We start from the raw sequence: 22,136 nt of genomic DNA, 5'->3' as shown, positions 1-22,136 counted from the left end.
CGTGAGCGCCGCAGTGTGCCTCGCTATGATTGTGCGACCGGCGATGATGTGCGTGAAGGAGACTGCCGCTCACTGTGTGTCTGTGTTTGTGTTTATGTGTCTATATGTGTGTGTGTGTGTGTGTGTGTGTGTGTGTGTGTCTGACACTCTTCATGGTTACGTGCTTGTATGAGAGGTAATTTGTTCCGCTGAATGCGATTCATGCTAAAGGTGTGTGTGATTTATGTTAGCAGGAGTGTGTGTGTGTGTGTGTGTGTGTGTGAGTGCATACACCAATATGTGAAAGCGGGATAAAGTGTCTTTCTGGTGGCGTGTTCACCATCTCTGGGCTTTAAAGGGCACGGCCATCACAACACGGGATCCATCATTTCCAATAAACAGCTAATCACACACACAACCATGCATCATGTATTGTATTCAAAGGGTTAAAAACGAAGGAAAAAGAAGCCAAGACTTACCACTTCCACACTGAATGGGAGGAGAAGCCTCCTCAGGACTCAAGTCCATCACAATTGAGTGATTTGTCATGTTTAGTTTACTTTATTGTGGCTGTCGTCATGGTAACTCATGTAAACACTGCCAACATTTGCCCCCCCCAGGCCGAGCTGATGTCCAACCACCATGACGTCCAGAAGGTGGCGCTGGAGCAGATGGCGGCCAAACTGAGCAGCCTGCACTACACCGTTCCCTCCAGCAAGAGGCGCTACGGCCAGCTGGTCCGCAGCAGCAGGTAGGGTGAATGAATGGTACAGTGGGGGCCAGCAGGGGGCCAGCAGGGGGCCAGCAGGGGGCGCCGCGCTGCTGCGCCGCCATTGTTCTCATCTCCAGAGGAAGAAGCCATTAAAGATGGCGAGCGGCGGCCAATCGCCTCATAAATCCAACGACGTCGCCAACTGAAAGGTGGCAATATGGCGATATGACTCATTCAACCTTTTCACTTCTTACCCCCCCCCTCCACCCCCACCCCCCCATCTTTCCTCTCTATCTCTTCATCCCTCGGGTTCTTCTTGACATCTTCTCTTCATTCCCGTTTGTCCATAAAAACTTCGGCAAACCATCTTGGCCATAACAGTCGCCTCGCCTTCATCTTGCAATTCTTTCAACTCCTCCTCCACTTCCTGTCGCCACCATCATCACCAGCTTCCTCTTCAGTGACTTCCTGCATTCCTTCCATCGTCACCTTCACTGCAATTCCTTGTTAGGTTTGGGAAAACCTGGAAAAAGAACATTGGAAACACAAAAAGGTCGTAGCTGTTCTATGTTCTATGTGGTCACGATATCCCAGTGGTCCTTCCGACAAGGAGGACCAGGATCCAGTCAGGTCCCTGTGTGTGTGTGTGTGTGCGTGTGTGTGTGTGCGTGTGTGTGTGTGTGTTATGAATCTCAGCTGAGTTGTGTTGCACCATGTTGACCTGTGATAAAAGAACACTTTTATTTTCTTTGTATTTTGCTTGTTTTTGTCAATTCATTCATAGTTTATTCTTCACTTTGATGCCCTGTCAGACGCCCCGTGTTTTCTCTCTCTCTGTGTGTGTGTGTGTGTTTTAGTGTGTGTGTTAGTTTGTGTGCGTGTGTGTGTCACCGTGGGCCCGACAGAGCTGTCAAACTGTCGGCAGTGGCGACCGGAGAATTCCAAACAATTTCGCCGCTAATGTTGAGAAACATGTCGGCGAGCCCCGCCGAGACCTGGAAGACCAGCGAATGTATAAATAATACACCCCCCCACCACCCCTCCGCACACACACACACACACACACACACACACACACACACATGCATAAACACACAGACAGCTTAACAAAGCGTCTGACAGTAATGTGTGTGTTTGAGCAATCAGCCGATGTTCCAAAAGCATCAATATTTGATGGGCTGTGTCGAGGGAAGGTGGGGTGGATTTGCGGGGGGCAAGGTGGCGGACGGGGGAGAGGGGTCGGGGAGGGGGTAGTTGAAAACAAAATGAATTCCAACAAAAACTCATCTTTTCTCGTCTTCAGCGTTCAAGACTTCGAGACGGAGTACCAGGAGCTCTGGGATTGGCTGATGGACTTGGACGCCATGGTGACGGACAGTCACCAGCTGATGATGTCAGATGAGCAGAGAGAGCACCTCTTTAAGGTAGGAGGCTTCACTCACCGTGCTCCTTCTGTCCTCCTGTCAAAGAAGTACTTTATACGCCGTGTACTTCGTCCCAAATTTTGGTGGTGTAGTGCTGTCCCGAATCCATGACTGGCGTTGTACGCTTAACATGATACGCCACGGTCACGATATGTACAATGGAAGCTCGCTTTTTGTCACGAATCCATTCCAAATGAAAACCGACACTCAAAAAACGGAAAAGACCTTTATTGTAAACTGTCCCGTCCTACTGGAACAGATGACTAACCCTAACCTTCGTACTTCGCTACGACTTCTTTCTTGAATTCAATATTGTTTGGCACATTCTATGTGTACACTCAAAAATACGCAGTGTGCATGAACGCCTCATCAGCGCAGGATGTACAGTTGCAGACAGAAAGATTTGTTCATCGTTATATGAAGAAATACAGCAACAGTACAGTCAAATGAAGATGATTAAAGGATTCCCTGGTCGGAATCTGCCTATAGTGCTCCAGTTCTTAAAGAACCACTACCCATTCTTCACTACCAGTGCGTGGATGCTTTGTTTGGGCACTGGATTCTGCAGTATGATAGGCTTTGCTAAGTGTAATGTACGGCCATACAATAACCAAGACAGTGTACCAAAACCTAAGCATATTTTTGGTAATTATTATTATCGAAAAGTGAACGGAAACCAGGGCATACGATAACTGATAACTGAGGTACCAAGGTACCATCTTCTTTTTCTCTCTTTTTTTTGATGGAGATTTGCAACCATTTCAAATTTTTCTCAGTGTAAAGTTTTACTTGGTTTAAGTACACATGTGCGCCAACAAGTCATAGCCACTTGTTAGCATGCGACGTCACGTTGTTGTGGTCCAAACACATCCATGATCAGCGATGACCACGTACGCGGTAATGTATGCGCGACATTAGCATGATGACGCTTCCGATGTCATTAAGATATGTAATTAAAATATGCTAGCGATGGCATCACGGGTCAAGGATTTGGACACGTCGCCATGTTGTCTCCTGGTATTTCCAACAGGACACGTGTGCACAGTTGTAGACCGAAAGAATTGTTCATTGTTCTATGAAGATTCTATGATTCAATTCTATGAAGAAATACAGCAACAGTACAGTCAAATGAAGATGATTAAAGGATTCCCTGGTCGGAATCTGTCTATAGTGTTCCAGTTCTTCAAGAACCACTACCCATTCTTCACTGAGTCACCAGTGCGTGGATGCTTTGTTTGGGCACTGGATTCTGCAGTATGATAGGCTTTGCTAAGTGTAATGTACGGCCATACAATAACCAAGACAGTGTACCAAAACCTAAGCATATTTTCAGCAATCATTATTATCGAAAAGTGAATGGAAACCAGGGCATACGATAACTGATAACTGAGGTACCAAGGTACCATCTTCTTCTTCTCTCTTTTTTTTGATGGTGACTTGCAACCATTTCAACTTTTTCTCAATGTAAAGTTTTACTTGGTTTAAGTACACATGTGCGCCAACAAGTCATAGCCACTTGTTAGCATGTGACGTCACGTTGTTGCGGTCCAAACACATCCATGATCAGCGATGACCACGTACACGGTAATGTATGCGCGACATTAGCATGATGACGCTTCTGATGTCATTAAAATATGCTAGCGATGGCATCACGGGTCAAGGATTTGGACACGTCGCCATGTTGTCTCCTGGTATTCCAACAGGACACGTGTGCACGCGTGTGCATGTGCTGGCATGATTTATTCATCTCACCTGGCCTGCGAATTATTGATAAGTGTAAAGATGAAGCTAATTTCTCCAAAGGAGGTCCACTCAAATATTCATCTGCGTATGAATATTCATGGCGGCCATCAATTTTACATGAACCAGGAATCGCTGGCCATTCTTCTTCTTCTTCTTCTCTTTTTTTTTGATGTGTCAACTCTGCTCTTTAAATATTGATGTGGCGCTCGACGCCGCCTCCTGGCCGGGCCCAAGGTCGCTGTCTTGTACCATGTCTCGCGCTCACCATGAAACGTTTTTTTTAAAAACTTTATAAACATGCCAAAAATGTCTCACTGGTCTTGTCATTCATTCCTAATTTATACCAAATACCTAATTTATCCAATTAAGACCATTCCATTTGAAGATAGGAAACTCTGGGACAACATTTGGCTTATTTACCTGCAGCCTTTCGCTGTGTGTGTGTGTGTGTGTGCACGTGTGTGTGTGTGTGTGTGTGTGTGTGATTCTTCAGAAGGAACAAACATTCGGTGTGTCTGCTCTTCTGTGTGTGTTTTTCCTGCCTGCGACCGTTAAAGAACCTCGCTGTGTTCCCCTGAAATGCTGGGAGGACTCGACCCTGTAACCATAGTAACACCAGGGACCAACAAAAGTTGTTCTTTTTTGAGTTCTCTTTGTGTGTGTGTGTGTGTGTGTGTGTGTGTCAGTTGTTTCTTGGCAGAGTGTGACTCTACTGTTTATTGTGATCTTAGATGGAGGCACTTATCAAGCGTGGATGTGGCGAGGGCGGTGTATGTATGGATGTGTCTGTCCGAGTGTGTGTGTGTGTGTGTGTGTGTGTTGACACCAGTGACTTTGGGGTTCTTGAGAGGTTCTGTAAATCTGGGCCGGGTGTAATTGACTTAAAAAGTGAAAGGAAGCTCCAAGTGGATTCTGGGAAAGGGAGCGGCTATGCTGTTGTCACAGAGTGAAATACAAACAGGCAACACACATTATTAACTTTCATTCATTCATTCATCTTCTACTGCTTATCCTCACCAGGGTGGGGGGGGGGTGCTGGAGCCTATCCCAGCTGTCTTCCTACACCCTGGACTGGTGGCCAGCCAATCCCAGGGCACATATAGACAAACAACCATTCACACTCACATTCATACCTATGGACAATTTGGAGTGGCTAATTAACCTAGCATGTTTTTGGAATGTGGGAGGAAACCGGAGTACCCGGAGAAAACCCACGCATGCACGGGGAGAACATGCAAACTCCACACAGAGATGGCCGCGGGTGGAATCGAACTCCTGTCCTATGCGCTATCCACTCGGCCGCATCTCTTCGACACTCTCCAACAGTCTCTTCACTAGATTTGTTGCTAGTTGCTTCATGACAAAGAGTATCTACATGGGTCCCAAAATGTCGACACCACATTGCTATGTTGGCAATACTGATCCCTCCTGCTACATCTTCTTATTCTCTGGCTAACCGGGTGTGTTATAACTTCTTTATGACCAAGGGCTTCACTCCCTCGGCTTTAAGAGCTGTGCTAAGGGTTGAGTCGACAGTCCGGGCTCTTTCCCCAACGGTCAGCGCTCTGGTCTCCCATACCGTAGGTCTTGTGTTCGAGCCCCGGTGCGTGCAGTGAGAACCAGTGAATTACGTGAATTACAGATGTGTATGGGAAACACAAGGAAATAATTGAGGGTCTTCAGTGTTGTGTTCCGTAATCAATCATAGTCATGTGTCCCAGTTTATAAAAGACTTCAGGAATTACGGAATACTGCTGAGTGAAAGCAGTAGTAGTAGTAGAAAGGAAACTAGTACTGCCAACAATGAAGTCAAGTTGATATTCGCAAATCAAAATGAATAGAAGTCAAAGTTTGTTTTACAGCCGCTTAAAAATGTGAGCTGCACTGAATTAAAGCACACACACACACACACATCGACACCCACCTAGCCCCCCCCCCACAGGACAAGCGAAGTTTTAGAGAGAGAGAGCGGTAGAATGTTTAATTAGAGACAGATGACTTCTCCATGCCTCAGAAGGTTGAAATTACACTGGCGGCTACGAGGCGAAGCTAATTTCACATGTAATTGTTGCTTCTATCCTCCTGTGCTGCCCTCCATTGGGGGAGGACGGGGGACGGCGGGGGAGGACGGGTGTATGGCGGGAGGTGGAACAAGTTTGTTGTCACACTTTCTTCTTTTCTCATAAATGAAACACACCATTCAAGAAGCTGGGAATTATGTTGGATAGGATAAATGACGAGAAGAAAGAAGGAACAGGATGAGAAGGAAGGAATGAAGGAAGGAATGAAGGAAGGAAGGAAGGAAGGAAGGAGGAAGGAAGGAAGGAAGGAAGGAAGGAGGAAGGAAGGAAGGAAGGAAGGAAGGAATGAAGGAAGGAATGAATGAAGGAAGGAAGGAAGGAAGGAATGAAGGAAGGAATGAAGGAAGGAATGAAGGAAGGAATGAATGAAGGAAGGAAGGAAGGAAGGAGGAAGGAAGGAAGGAAGGAAGGAAGGAAGGAAGGAAGGAAGGAAGGAAGGAAGGAATGAAGGAAGGAAGGAAGGAAGGAAGGAGGAAGGAAGGAAGGAAGGAAGGAAGGAAGGAAGGAAGGAAGGAAGGAAGGAAGTCAACCCATACCTGACTACAACAACTACTCTAAACTTGTATGATAAAGGTTAAAATATTTTGGAAGCAACCGGTGGGCCGGATTCTAACGCTTAGCGGGCTGCATGTGGCCCCTGGGCCGTAGTTTGCCCACCTCTGCTCCAGCTTTATCAATGTGACCATCTGTTGCCATCACATCTCCTCACCGCTCCTCACCTTGCCCTCCCATCTACAATTGGAAGGAGCTGCTGATGCTAAACAAGTTCACCCTCCATGTCCACTTCAGGGTCTTTTCCACGGCCAACAACTCAAGCACAAGAAGCCCAAAGAATAAAAGCGTATTTTTGTTTTTAAAATCCACCAGCATACAGAAGCCGCAATTTATGAATCATATCTAATTATTCATTTAAACATACATAATGAACTTCCCGTGGAGTCACTTGGCCCCGTCATGATAGCCTAGCTTCTTTTTGTGTGTGGCAGGAGGCGTTCAAGGTACTTCTCACGATAATTATCGATGGTGAAAGAACAATTTGTCATTTGATTTCCAAAATTCCAATATTGTAATATGTTGGTAGCAGAAAGTGTGTATTTGCAAACATCACATCCCGTATAGGATGATCAATAACAATGACTTCCACTCCCAGTCATTTCCCAGGATGCAATTACAGTTGATAGCAGAAGCACTCAATCAAAGCCCAATATTCCCGTCAGGTTATGATGTCCAGGATAACATCATCAATCAAGAAAAGACCAAATGTTATCCAAGATTCATATTATCATCACCATACCTCAATAAAGTCACAATTACAAGCCCGGAATTTCAATTTCAATTTCACCGAGCACTGACAATTTGAGGATATACATGGAATAGGAGATCCTTGGAAAGATTTCCAGAACGTGTCATATTATCCTGTACGGCGCCGCTTTTGGTCACGTGACCAAAACAGGAGTGTGGATGCTAAAGCAGCCACACCAAAGTGTCTTTGTCCATCTTTGGTCTGGACAAAAGTGTCAAAAGCTGATGAGGAATGAAAACAGAAGGGAAGTTAGGAAGGAAAGGAAAGGAAAGGAAAGGAAAGGAAAGGAAAGAGGGTTGTTTCCGTGAATCCCATTAATTGCATTAATTTACAATCATGTGACTTGTGGAGGTGTGTCATGGGGAGGGGCCAATCATTTATCATCAGCTTCATAGAATAACTTGATGTCGCTGGATGTCACCTTAACACACACACATTTAAAGATGTGTGTGTGTGTGTGTGTGTGTGTTTCAGTGTATCGTCAAACCTTTACCTTCTCATTGTCAAAGATTCTTCTGCGTGTGTGTGTGTGTGTGTGTGTGTGTGTGTGTGTGTGTGGATTAGGTGTCCTGTGGGAGACAGTTTCCTGAGCGTTTGTTCTGTCAGTCTTGATAAAGTCGGGGATATATCTGCTTTAGAACAAAGAGACACGACTCAGCAGCATCTCTCCATCCTCCTCCCCTCTCCTGCCCGCTCTCTCTCCCGCGCTCCTCTCCTTGTCTCTCCGGAGACTCGTGGCTTCCCAGGAACGCCGTCTGACTCAAACTCCACGCTGGCACGCCGAAACCAGCGGAAAGCTCATCCGGCAAATCAAAAGTAGTCAGCGCCAAGGTCGAGTCAAGGTTGGCCAGTAAACACGACAGCTAGGCCACTCCCCTTTACCATAAGATGGTCAGCACCAAGATCAGCTCCACGTGTCATGTGGTTCTTGAGCAATACTTCTACATGGTGCTACATGCTATGGCCACACCCACCCATCCATCCATCTTCAGCAATACTTCTACATGGCGCTACGTGCTATGGCCACACCCACCCATCCATCCATCTTCAGCAATACTTCTACATGGTGCTACATGCTATGGCCACACCCACCCATCCATCCATCTTCAGCAATACTTCTACATGGCGCTACGTGCTATGGCCACACCCACCCATCCATCCATCTTCAGCAATACTTCTACATGACGCTACATGCTATGGCCACACCCACCCATCCATCCATCTTCAGCAATACTTCTACATGACGCTACATGCTATGGCCACACCCACCCATCCATCCATCTTCAGCAATACTTCTACATGGCGCTACATGCTATGGCCACACCCACCCATCCATCCATCTTCAGCAATACTTCTACATGACGCTACATGCTATGGCCACACCCACCCATCCATCCATCTTGAGCAATACTTCTACATGACGCTACATGCTGTGGCCACACCCACCCATCCATCCATCTTCAGCAATACTTCTACATGACGCTACATGCTATGGCCACACCCACCCATCCATCCATCTTCAGCAATACTTCTACATGACGCTACATGCTATGGCCACACCCACCCATCCATCCATCTTCAGCAATACTTCTACATGACGCTACATGCTATGGCCACACCCACCCATCCATCCATCTTGTTGGCTTGTGGGGGCAACGGCCTAAGCAGGGAAGCCCAGTCTTCCTTCTCCCCTCCTGCTTTATCCAGCTCCTCCTGGTCGATTCCGAGGCATTCCCAGGACATTTGACAGACATTGTCTCTCCCGAGGCCTCCTACTTGTTGGACATCCCAACCGGATACCAGGGCCACTTCACCTGGCTCCTCTCCATGCAGAAGACCAGCTCTCAGTGTCTCATCCAACACCTCTCATGTAAAGTGTCTCATCCAACACATCTCATCCAACACATCTCATCCAACTCGTCTCATATAAAGTGTCTCATCCAACATGCCTCACATAGTGTCTCATCCAAAATGTCTCATCCAACATGTCTCATGTAAAGTGTCTCATCCAACACATCTCATCCAAAATGTCTCATCCAACATGTCTCGTATAAAGTGTCTCATCCAACACCTTTCATCCAACACGTCTCATCCAACACGTCTCATATAAAGTGTCTCATCCAACATGCCTCACATAGAGTGTCTCATCCAAAATGTCTCATCCAACATGCCTCATGTAAAGTGTCTAATCCAACACGTCTCATCCAAAATGTGTCATATAAAGTGTCTCATCCAACATGCCTCACATAGAGTGTCTCATCCAAAATGTCTCATCCAACATGCCTCATGTAAAGTGTCTAATCCAACACGTCTCATCCAAAATGTCTCATATAAAGTGTCTCAACCAACACGTCTCATCCAAAATGTCTTATATAAAGTGTCTCATCCAACATGCCTCACATATAGTGTCTCATCCAACATGTCTCATGTAAAGTGTCTCATCCAACATGTCTCATGTAAAGTGTCTCATCCAACACATCTCATCCAAAATGTCTCATCCAACATGTCTCGTATAAAGTGTCTCATCCAACACCTTTCATCCAACACGTCTCATCCAACACGTCTCATCCAAAATGTCTCATCCAACATGCCTCACATAGAGTGTCTCATACAAAATGTCTCATCCAACATGTCTCATGTAAAGTGTCTCATCCAACATGTCTCATGTAAAGTGTCTCATCCAACATGTCTCATGTAAAGTGTCTCATCCAACACATCTCATCCAAAATGTCTCATCCAACATGTCTTGTATAAAGTGTCTCATCCAACACGTCTCATCCAAAATGTCTCATCCAACATGCCTCACATAGAGTGTCTCATACAAAATGTCTCATCCAACATGTCTCATATAAAGCATCTCATCCAACATGTCTCATGTAAAGTGTCTCATATAAAGTGTCTCATCCAAAATGTCTCATATAAAGTGTCTCATCCAACACGTCTCATCCAAAATGTCTCATCCAAAATGTCTCATCCAACATGTCTCATATCAAGCATCTCATCCAACATGTCTCATGTAAAGTGTCTCATATAAAGTGTCTCATCCAAAATGTCTCATATAAAGTGTCTCATCCAACACGTCTCATCCAAAATGTCTCATCCAACATGTCTCGTATAAAGTGTCTCATCCAACATTCCTCACATAGAGTGTCTCATCCAACATGTCTCATCCAAAATGTCTCCTCCAACACGTCTCATATTAAGTGTTTCATCCAAAATGTCTCATCCAACACGTCTCATCCAACAAGTCTCATATAAAGTGTCTCATGGTGAGATAATAAAGACACAGAAGAATAAATAAAAGTCATAAAAAAAAAGTCATATTCAGCTAGAAGTTGCGTAACTCTTCTTTTGGTTTTATTTGGCCTTTTTCTCTGGGAGAAATTTCCCATGGTTCTTCGGTTCTCAAAGGTCGGCTGGCACCAGCAGCCGCAAACGCTCCAATCACAGCACAGCATGCTGGATGGTAGACGTCAACAAAGATGGCGTCATGGGAATGTTGTACGCTGTAGGTTGTCCATGTAAACATTCCACTGTTTGTCTTTCTATGCTGATTGATGAGCTTTTATCCTCACACACACAAACACACACACACACAAACACACACACACACGTGATGCGGTGAATGGCGAGACGTCTTTAGCGGCCAGTCAAATGGCTCATTCATGTGGTCTCCATGGCAACAATTAAAACGTGTTCCCGGCTCTTTTGTGGGCGCCTCGTAGGGAACGTCTCTTTGCTTTTCCTTCTTGTCCAAACGGACCGCTTTCATTCGCTCAACACAAACTCTCAAACCTCTGGGATGCCTTCAAGCGCTTCGTATAACCTCATACTGTATCTGGATGTACAGTACACACTATATGTACTCTATGTACTGTACACACTACTACTATGCAGTAGTCGGTGTATACTGTAGGTGTACACACTGTGATAGACTAAATGAGAACGTCATTGTAGCTTTGAACACAACATCAGCCACCATCCCTCATCGTGTCCTTGAGAGGCCTGAAGGTCAACAATGTCAAACACTTTGACTGGTGTGTACAAACTCATCTATTTAACACGCACACACACACACACACACACACACAAGCTGGAGTGTGTGTGAGGGGATAAATGGAGTGTCAGTGTGCCACTTCCTGTTCTTTCACAGCCAGTGGGACATCCATCTCCACCGGAGACATTCACACACACACACGCACACGCACACACACACACACGAGAGGGGGCAGGGAGAAGTGAAGGAATAAAATGTGCCCTAATGTTCCCCTTTTTCCTCTCACACACACATACACACACACATACACACACATACACACACATATACACACACACACACCATACTGTGTAGTAGTAGTGTAGTGTAACGGTATGGCATCGGTTCATTTTGTTTACAGTACGGCAGAACTGCTAACTCTTTCGGTTTCTGAGGAAGACTTCCGGAAATTGCTTCTGTCTTCCGACATTCCCACTGACGATAAAATTCTCCCGGATTGTGATGTGTTTGTGTGGTTGTAAAATGGAAAGAACCAGGATGAAGGCATAAATATTGGGTCAATGTCTTCTAGTTAACACCGCTAACATCCAGGTGGCTACTAGCTAGCTCTGTTGCTGCCTGGGAGTCCAGCATAGCTAGCGTACAGCATCAATTCCTCATCAACAAAACTCTCATACGGCATGTCTCATATACATAGTGTCTCATTTCAACTATCTCATTCAACACTTTTCATTTGGATTGACTCATCCAACATGTCTCATATCAAGTGTCTCATCCAACATGTCTCATATCAAGTGTCTCATCCAACATGTCTCATATCAAGTGTCTCATCCAACATGTCTCATATCAAGTGTCTCATCCAACATGTCTCATATCAAGTGTCTCATTCAACATGTCTCATATCAAGTGTCTCATCCAACATGTCTCATATAAGGTGTCCCATCCAACATGTCTCATATCAAGTGTCTCATCCAACATTTCTCATATCAAGTGTCTCATCCAACATGTCTCATATCAAGTGTCTCATCCAAAATTTTTCATCTAAAGTGTCTCATCCAACATTTCTCATATAAAGTGTCTCATCCAATATTTCTCATATAAAGCGTCTCATCCAAAATTTCTCATATAAAGTGTCTCATCCAACATTTCTCATATAAAGTGTCTCATCCAAAATTTCTCATATAAAGTGTCTCATCCAAAATTTCTCAAATGAAATCTGTCATTCAACAGGTTTCATATGAATTGACTCATTCAAATGTCTCATATCGTGTCTCATTCAACATGTCTAATCAAAAATGTTTCATCCAACATGTTTCATATAGTGTCTCATCCAACATGTCTCATATAAAGTGTCTCATCCAACACGTCTCATCCAAAATGTCTCATCCAACATGTCTCATATAAAGTGTCTCATCCAACATGTCTCATCCAAAATGTCTCATCCAACATGTCTCATATAAAGTGTCTCATCCAACACGTCTCATCCAACATGTCTCATATAAAGTGTCTCATCCAACACGTCTCATCCAACATGTCTCATTCAACACGTCTCATCCAAAATGTCTCATCCAACATGTCTCATATAAAGTGTCTCATCCAACACGTCTCATCCAAAATGTCTCATCCAACATGTCTCATATAAAGTGTCTCATCCAACACGTCTCATCCAAAATGTCTCATCCAACATGTCTTATATAAAGTTTCTCATCCAACACGTCTCATCCAAAATGTCTCATCCAACATGTCTCATATAAAGTGTCTCATCCAACACGTCTCATCCAAAGTGTCTCATCCAACACGTCTCATCCAAAATGTCTCATCCAACATGTCTCATATAAAGTGTCTCATCCAACACGTCTCATCCAAAATGTCTCATCCAACATGTCTTATATAAAGTTTCTCATCCAACACGTCTCATCCAAAATGTCTCATCCAACATGTCTCATATAAAGTGTCTCATCCAACACGTCTCATCCAAAGTGTCTCATCCAACACGTCTCATCCAACATGTCTCATATAAAGTGTCTCATCCAACATGCCTCACATAGAGTGTCTCATCCAAAATGTCTCATCCGAAATGTCTCATCCAACATGTCTCAGCCAACATGTCATATGTCTATAGCGGTGTCTTGTCCAACATGTCTCATAGAATACCATCCAGCATGTCATTTAAAATATCTCACCCAACATGTCCCATTTAAGTTTTCTCATCCAACATGCCTCACATAGAGTGTCTCATCCAACATGTCTCCAAAATGCCCCATCTAAAGTGTCTCGTCCAACACATCCCATATAAAGTGTCTCTTCCAACATGTCCCGTCTAAAGTGTCTTGTCCAACACGTCCCATCTAAAATGTCTCATCCAAAATGTCCAATCTAAAGGGTCTCGTCCAACACATCCCATCTAAAATGTCTCATCCAACATGTCCCATCTAAAGGGTCTCGTCCAACACATCCCATCTAAAATGTCTCATCCAACATGTCCAATCCAAAGTGTCTCATCCAACATGTCCCATCTAAAGTGTCTCATCCAACATGTCCAATCCAAAGTGTCTCATCCAACATGTCCAATCCAAAGTGTCTCATCCAACACATCCCATCTAAAATGTCTCATCCAACATGTCCAATCCAAAGTGTCTCATCCAACATGTCCCATCTAAAGTGTCTCATCCAACATGTCCAATCCAAAGTGTCTCATCCAACATGTCCAATCCAAAGTGTCTCATCCAACACATCCCATCTAAAATGTCTCATCCAACATGTCCAATCCAAAGTGTCTCATCCAACATGTCCCATCTAAAGTGTCTCGTCCAACATGTCCCATCTAAAGTGTCCAGCTGGTCCAATCCAAAGTGTCTCATCCACAAGTTCTTATCCCGAATGAGGAAGTCAATGAAATGTTTTTCATGTGTGACTGCTTTCTGCTGTGGTGTCAGCCTGCGCTCATGAATATTTACAAGATATTCTACTGGAAGTGCTTGTCCCCCATACTTGCCAACATCCTCATCCTCATCCTATCATTGCACTCACCCCCCCCCCCCATTTCCTCCCTCCTCCCTGTGTGTTTGGGTAGAAAGGAAGAAAGGATGTGTGAGCTTTGTTGTCATCACTTCCCACTGAAAGATGTCGTAGCGTCTTCAGTGTAGACCAGCATCATTTGTGCCTTAGGACTGGTTCTTGGGCGGCAGCACGGTTTGTGCCTTAGGACTGGTTCTTGGGCGGCAGCACGGTTTGTGCCTTAGGACTGGTTCTTGGGTGGCAGCACGGTTTGTGCCTTAGGACTGGTTCTTGGGCGGCAGCACGGTTTGTGCCTTAGGACTGGTTCTTGGGCGGCAGCACGGTTTGTGCCTTAGGACTGGTTTATGGGCGGCAGCACGGTTTGTGCCTTAGGACTGGTTCTTGGGCGGCAGCACGGTTTGTGCCTTAGGACTGGTGCTTGGGCGGCAGCACGGTTTGTGCCTTAGGACTGGTTCTTGGGCGGCAGCACGGTTCGCGCCTTAGGAGTGTTTTTCGGGCGGCAGCACGGTGACACGTGTGCTCTCCGGCATATGGAAGCGAAGTGGCGACTCATTTGTTTCAATTAGTCACATGACACGTTGGATGACTCTCGTCCAGATGCCAAGGAACTTTTAATTGTATTTGATTCCAACATGAAAAAGTACTTCTGTCTCCATGGTGGGACTCACAGGACGGTGGTAGCCATGGTAACCGGCCGTGCGTGACCAAGTAAACTTCATTGCTGGTGCGAGCCAACTAGAGATTGAAGTAGAGTTGAAGTAGAGGTACCCGAATACCGCCGGTGTTTTTGTGGACAACTGAGAAAAAAACATCAAGACTATTGCAAATCAAAACAATATGCATATATTACGTCCAAAATGGCCCCCAAGGGTCCTAGTAGGTTGGCTTTTTCGGACTCCAAACAGGAGAACACAAGGGGGGAAACGTCACACGGCCATGAGACCTCTTGGAAACTCATTGGCTGACTTTCAACCCCCCTAAAATTTACATTTGAAGGGTTCTCGGGGGTTAAACTAAAACCGGTTTGTTTGGAATTGTGGTTCTCGTTAGAGTGACGGATAAGATGGAGCCTATCCAGCATTCCGTTTGAGACACCGCCACAGAGTCTGGAACGTTCTTCCACCAGGAAGTGTGGAAGTGTGCGTTCCTCCTCCTTCTCCTCCGTCCTCGGGCCTTCACATCTCCGTCCATCCTTGCATGGCGATCGTCCCCAGGCGTGAATACATCGCAACTAGCCATCCGTGCACCTCCGCCTCTCACCCCCATTTCTCCAAGATCAGCATTTATCTCCAAGTTTGGATCTCATGCATTTTAATGTCCGCCTTCTTCCTCCCTCCTCTTCCTCTTCAATGGCTTCCTCCAAGCAAACAAGTGAGGGATAAACGTCCTTCCTCCTACTTTAGATCAACATCGGCCATCAGCAAATAAATCTTAGCACTTCCTGGCTGTTGGTCCACACGTTTACCTCCTTGCTCCGCCTCCTTCCTAAGTGACGGGGATGGATGGTGGCCGGGCCACGAACGATAGCATCTCCATCAGGATCCACGACATTGAGAAATGGCCGCCGCCGCCACCGCCACTGCCGCCACCGCCGCCGCTCTGATGTCAGCGTGAGCAGACACACGGGTGTGCGTGCGCCGTTGGAGACATTTAAATATTCAAATGGCGGCGGCGGTAATGATGAAGGACGAGGAAGAGTAGAATCAAGCAGCTATCGATGCAGAAAATGAAAAGAGGAGCGAGGAGGAGGGAAGAGGCGCTAAAAAGATGAAGAGTTGCACTAACAACGCAGACGAGGACGAGCAAGCGTGACGGTGAGGAAAATAAAGATGAAGGAAGTGATTGACGAAAGACGAAGATTCTTGGTCATTTTGTCGCTGCTGTTGGTTTAAAAGTAAACCTTGTTTACCTTCTGATTCCAAAATAGCTTCCGCCTCCGCAGCGCTTCTCAGGCAACACGCAGGAAGTAGAAGCGAGCGGAAAGACGAACTTGATGCTCTTGAGGATGTCTTTTAAGGCTGTTGTACTTTCAATTGTTGCACTTGTGTACTTATACTTAGTCTGTTGAGTACAGAAGTGCGTCCTTGGTCAGTACCCGGATGTTGTACTCAAAACGCAACGACAGTCGTGGATATTTGACTGTACTCTTATACTTTCATAATTTGCACATAGTATACTTGAAGTGTACTGATGAAGTATTCCCAACCTGAATGTAAGCTATCATTGGTTCCATGGTAGCCAATACTTAGTACCCAACGAGCTCTAAGGAGAATTCCTACAACACCGACAGAAAAGTAATGGTAATGGTAATGGTAATGGTAATGGTAATGGTAATGGTAATGGTAATGGTGATGGTAATGGTAATGGTAATGGTGATGGTAATGGTGATGGTAATGGTGATGGTGATGGTAATGGTGATGGTGATGGTAATGGTGATGGTAATGGTAATGGTAATGGTAATGGTAATGGTGATGGTAATGGTGATGGTAATGGTAATGGTAATGGTAATGGTAATGGTAATGGTTTAATTTCATTTGAAATAAATAACATGTCCAAAAGGAATACGAAGAAGCAAAGCTTATTAAATCCTACCCCTCCATCTGGTACTTTTACAATCACTAACTGTTACATTTGTTCACTTCCTGCTTTCTATAATATAATATCAAAAAAAATTGTTTTTTATTTTTTATATTTAGTTTTTTATTATTTTTTATTTATTTTCTTTAGTTTTTTTCTTTTTTGTCACATACCGAAGTACGAGGTGATATGACCATACAATGCCATAATGGGTACCATATGTCTACAAGAGACTTCTCTTGTAGAGAAGTATTGGATGACATTTTAGCTAATTGGTTATTTTTAGCCTTATGCATTATTTTAGCTGTTTGAAGATGAACTACATCAGCAAGTTGAAGTATTTGTGATTTTAGAAATAAGGAGTTAGTATGTTCTCTGTAGGCGGCATTATGAATTATCCTTACTGGCCTTTTTTGCAGCACATTTAGCCAGTGAAGATTGCTTTTATAGTTATTATCCCATATTTATGTGTGACTGTATATGAGTGTGTCAGTGTGTCATGATGTGTGTGTGTTTGTGTGTGTTTGTGCGTGCAGAGCAGCCACGCTGAGCTGATGGCGATGGAGAACAGGAAGACCAGCCTGCTGGGCCGAGCGGAGTCTCTGAAGAGGAGCGGGACGGAACTGCCCTCAAACTTCCACCATCAGATCCACAACCTGACACACACATGGACACAGCTGGAGGTAACACACACACACACGCACACACACAATAACACAATAAAAGCACTCCTCCATTTGATGATGTCAGACTTGGATTAGCAAAGACGAGGACCAAGAGCATCCATAGAGGTGGAATTGTGAGTTCCTCAGGTCCACTTTAGCATCAAATATCCTCGGCATGTGATTGCTTCCCGCCACTTTGTCCCCTGGCGACGGGCGACGGGCGCGGGCGGCGGTCCAAACATGAAGTTTAATCACAGCCTGCTTACTGCGGCGGAAGAGCGACGCCTCATCTGCTGCCGTCGTTCAATTTCCGAGATGGAATCTGTTGGAAAGGGGCGCTTACATATGTCAGAGCGCGCTCGCACGCTTCCGCTAACGTTGCCACTGCGATCAGGGGCGGCGAGGAGATGAGACGCTCGCAGATGGCGTCGGCGGCGGCGAACTCGGTCGACAGGAGAAGGGTTTTTGTTTCTTCCCCGGAACAAAGTCACGTCGTCGCCTTTCATCGTCCTGATGAGGCACCGCCAGCTGTCGCCGCTGCACGCGCCCGAATTAATCAACAAAGTGTGGAAGCGACAATCACCTTTACGTCCTCACCTACGCTCGCCTCATGAGGTCACGCTGACCTTTCAACGCTTGCCATTGTCAGCCACAACAAACACAACTCAAATAACTTTCATCTTCAAGACCTTTGAGCCTTCACCCGGCAGAGAGTAACGGGGGCGTTTATGTATGCTAATGTGGCTAACTCGTTCAAAGTGCCGTGAAAAGTACAAACACCAGCCTTTCCTCGTTTTCCTGACGGCAAAGGCCATTCTAATATCAGACCAAACAATTATTATTTATTATTATTATTATTTCTTTTTTATTGCTATTATTTTATTATTATTAATATCATTATTATTGTTATTGGGCTGCACGGTGGTCGAGTGGTTAGCGGGCAGACCTCACAGCTAGGAGACCCGTGTTTGATTCCACCCTCGGCCATCTCTGTGTGGAGTTTGCATGCGTGGGTTTTCTCCGGGTACTCCGGTTTCCTCCCACATTCCAAAAACATGCTAGGTTAATTAGCCACTCCAAATTGTCCATAGGTATGAATGTGAGTGTGAATGGTTGTTTGTCTATATGTGCCCTGTGATTGGCTGGCCACCAGTCCAGGGTGGACCCCGCCTCTTGCCCCAAGAAGACAGCTGGGATAGGCTCCATCACCCCCGCGACCCTTGTGAGGATAAGCAGCAGAAAATGAATAAATGAATTATTTTATTTATTTAAATGAATTATTTTATTTTATTTTATTTTATTTTATTTTATTTTATTTTATTTTATTTTATTTTATTTTATTTTATTTTATTTTATTTTATTTTATTTTATTTTATTTTATTTTATTTTATTTTATTTTATTTTATTTTATTTGACCATAATAACAGGATGAAGACACAATGACTAACTAGGCCTGAACTAGGCCTGAACTAGGCCTGAACTAGGCCTGAACTCGGGGTCCGATGGAGCGTGGATGGCTTGCGGTCTCCTGAAGCAGCTGACAGGTACCGTCGGGTCAAGCGACACCCGGCTTCGACAGTGGTTGAAGCAAAAACGCGGGTGTGGGAGGTGTTCGGCGAGGCCATGGAACCTAGACTAGACCCAGACTAGAGGTTCTGGCAAACCGTCTGCCGCCTCAAAAAGGATCCACTGTGCTAAAATGTAATCCAGATCAGACATGGATCCATTGGACACGTGTCTTCCTTTTTCCAGAACATCCTGGCTGGCCACTCAGGGTCCACGCAGATCATCATCTGCTCCCCCGCCAAGGTGCGCCCCCCGCCGGCGTCAGCAGAGACCCTTCTCTCGCCGCTCAGCACCGCCATGTTGGAGCAGCTGCAGGCCCGCATCAAGGAGCTGAAGGCGTGGCTACGACACACCGAGCTCCTCATTTTCAACTCCTGCCTCCGCCGGGACAGCGAAGCCTCAGCCCAGCTGGCCAGCTTCAAGGTAGGTGTGGCCTCTCCGCATGTTGGAGTAACAAATACCTGGAACCCGGGGCTTCGGGGGGGCGGACACCGTGAGAGCCAGTAGATACTACATACAGTATCACTGCACCAGTACGTAGTACTCTAACTAAGATACGTAGCCACCATCGGATGAACCAATCAGAGGACGTGAAAGTGTTGATGTCGAGGCTGTGGGCCCATTCCATTCATAAATGGACCTAAAATGCCCCCTGGGCCGTACTTTGTACACCCAAGCTCCAGCTGCTAAGTTCCAGAAGACAAACAAACTTTTGACAAAGCTTCATCCAATCAAAATAAAATCCAGCGTGCTGAGTATGGCAGCCATGATCTTAATGAGGGCGAAGGATGTATGGAGGAACCGACGCCACGGGAAGCTAACAGGATATTAATCAGCACACAGTGAACAGCTAGCATCGTCTGATTAGCTTAGCAACACACACTCGGTGTAATGTAAATGTATGCAAATGAGGCTCACATACATGCAGACAAATAAAGACGGATGAATACACACGAACCTGAGAAGGGGCGTGGTCACCTGTCACATGACACATGACATGTGTCATTCTGTTTTTGCATTCGATCCTCGTCACGGCTCAGAGCGGGATGCCATCGATCGGAGGCGGAAAGGATCTGTGAGCCGCCAGAGATTGTCAAGTATTGATGGCGGCCATTTAGGAGAGCGAGGGGAAGCGGGAGTCTGCTGTCGTTTGTCGGGTCTTCCTGTGATGGCGTGAACTCGTGAAAGGGTTTGATTGCAAACTATTATACATCATGGCGTCTTGGAACCCCGAGACCTGGTCTCGTCAACTGGGCCTCTATGTACCTACCTAGCTATCTACCTAGCTACCTACCTAGCTACCTAGCTACCTACCTACCTAGCTACCTAGCTACCTAGCTACCTACCTACCTACCTACCTAGCTACCAAGCTATCTACCTACCTACCAACCTAGCTACCTACCTACCGAGCTATCTACCTACCTACAGACCTAGCTACCTACCTACCTAGCTACCTACCTAGCTACCTAGCTACCTACCTAGCTACCTACCTACCTAGCTACCTACCTAGCTACCTACCTACCTAGCTACCTAGCTACCTAGCTACCTACCTACCTAGTTACCTACCTAGCTACCTAGCTACCTAGCTACCTACCTACCTAGCTACCGAGCTATCTACCTACCGAGCTACCGAGCTACCTACCTACCGACCTAGCTACTTACCTACCTACCTAGCTATCTACCTACCTACCTACCTACCTACCCACCTACCTACCTACCTAGCTACCTACATACCTACATACCTACATACCTACCTAGCTACCTACCTAGCTACCTACCTACCTACCTACCTTGCTACCTACCTAGCTACCTACCTAGCTACCCACGTACCTACCTACCGACCTACCTAGCTACCTACCTACCTAGTTACCTACCTACCTACCTACCTACCTACCTACCTACCTACCTACCTCGCTACCTAGCTACCTACCTAGCTACCTACCTACCTCGCTACCTAGCTACCGAGCTACAGAGCTACCGAGCTACCTACCTACCGACCTAGCTACCTACCTAGCTATCTACCTACCTACCTACCTACCTAGCTACCTACCTACCTACCTAGCTATCTACCTACCTACCTACCTACCTAGCTACCTAGCTACCTACCTACCTAGCTACCTACCTAGCTACCTACCTACCTACCTACCTACCAACCTACCTACCTACCTACCTACCTACCTACCTACCTACCTACCTAGCTACCTAGCTACCTACCTACCTACCTACCTACCTACCTACCTAGCTACCTACTTACCTACCTAGCTACCTACCTAGCTACCTACCTAGCTACCTAGCTACCTAGCTACCTACCTAGCTACCTACCTACCTACCTACCTACCTACCTACCTACCAACCTACCTACCTACCTACCTACCTACCTACCTACCTACCTACCTACCTACCTACCTAGCTACCTACCTAGCTACCTACCTACCTACCTACCTAGCTACCTACCTACCTACCTAGCTACCTACCTAGCTACCTACCTACCTACCACTTTCTATCCTCTCCTCTTTCCTTTGTGTATTTTTTCATCCACACACACATCCACACACACACACACATCCACACATCCACACACATCCACACACACACACACACACACACACAAGTCCGTCCTCCTGAGCTAACCTGCCTCTTTGCCTCTTAATTGAATTAGCGATGTGTTAAGATAAAACATCATCCAAACTTCCCTGGGGCCTCCTGTGACTTTCCATTGTAGGCCCCACGCTTTGGGTGGCAGACACACCTCAAATTCATACACACACACACACACACACACACACACACACGATCTTTCTGGAAGGTTCAACTTTGCCTTTCTAACGGGGGGGGGGGGGGTGATGGCAAATAGTGTGTGTGTGTGTGTGAGGGAGGGAGACCTACTGGTGTAATAGCTGGAGGTCAAAGGTCATTGTAGTGGACGCCGGGGGGGGTGCATGTCTCTGCGATGATGATGATGATGTCTAATTTGCCTCCCCAGGATGAAGATGAGGGATTTTTAATTAGCGGATAAAATTTTTTAATGTTAATTTTTTCCAACATAATTTCCAACTTGGCTGCATGGCGGG

General features: G+C 45.7%; 1 protein-coding gene across 7 annotated transcripts in view; it reads left to right on the top strand.

The window, feature by feature from the left end:
• akap6 (A kinase (PRKA) anchor protein 6) overlaps positions 1 to 22,136 on the top strand; it is an 86,493-nt gene that overhangs the window by 47,821 nt on the left and 16,536 nt on the right. For all 7 annotated transcript variants that reach the window (XM_078796089.1, XM_078796088.1, XM_078796084.1 and 4 more), the window contains exons 14-17: positions 600 to 730; positions 1,995 to 2,115; positions 17,371 to 17,517; positions 19,252 to 19,488. In XM_078796089.1, coding sequence (XP_078652215.1) covers positions 600 to 730; positions 1,995 to 2,115; positions 17,371 to 17,517; positions 19,252 to 19,488 — 636 coding nt within the window. The remainder of the gene's footprint in view (positions 1 to 599; positions 731 to 1,994; positions 2,116 to 17,370; positions 17,518 to 19,251; positions 19,489 to 22,136) is intronic.

Source organism: Doryrhamphus excisus, linkage group LG14 (genome assembly GCF_037039965.1).
Source record: "Doryrhamphus excisus strain RoL-2023G ecotype Guam linkage group LG14, RoL_Dexc_Guam_v1.1, whole genome shotgun sequence".
NCBI classification, from domain to species: Eukaryota; Metazoa; Chordata; class Actinopteri; order Syngnathiformes; family Syngnathidae; genus Doryrhamphus; species Doryrhamphus excisus.
The sequence above is the reverse complement of the archived record's forward strand: the minus strand, read 5'-3'. Positions and strand labels throughout refer to the sequence as shown.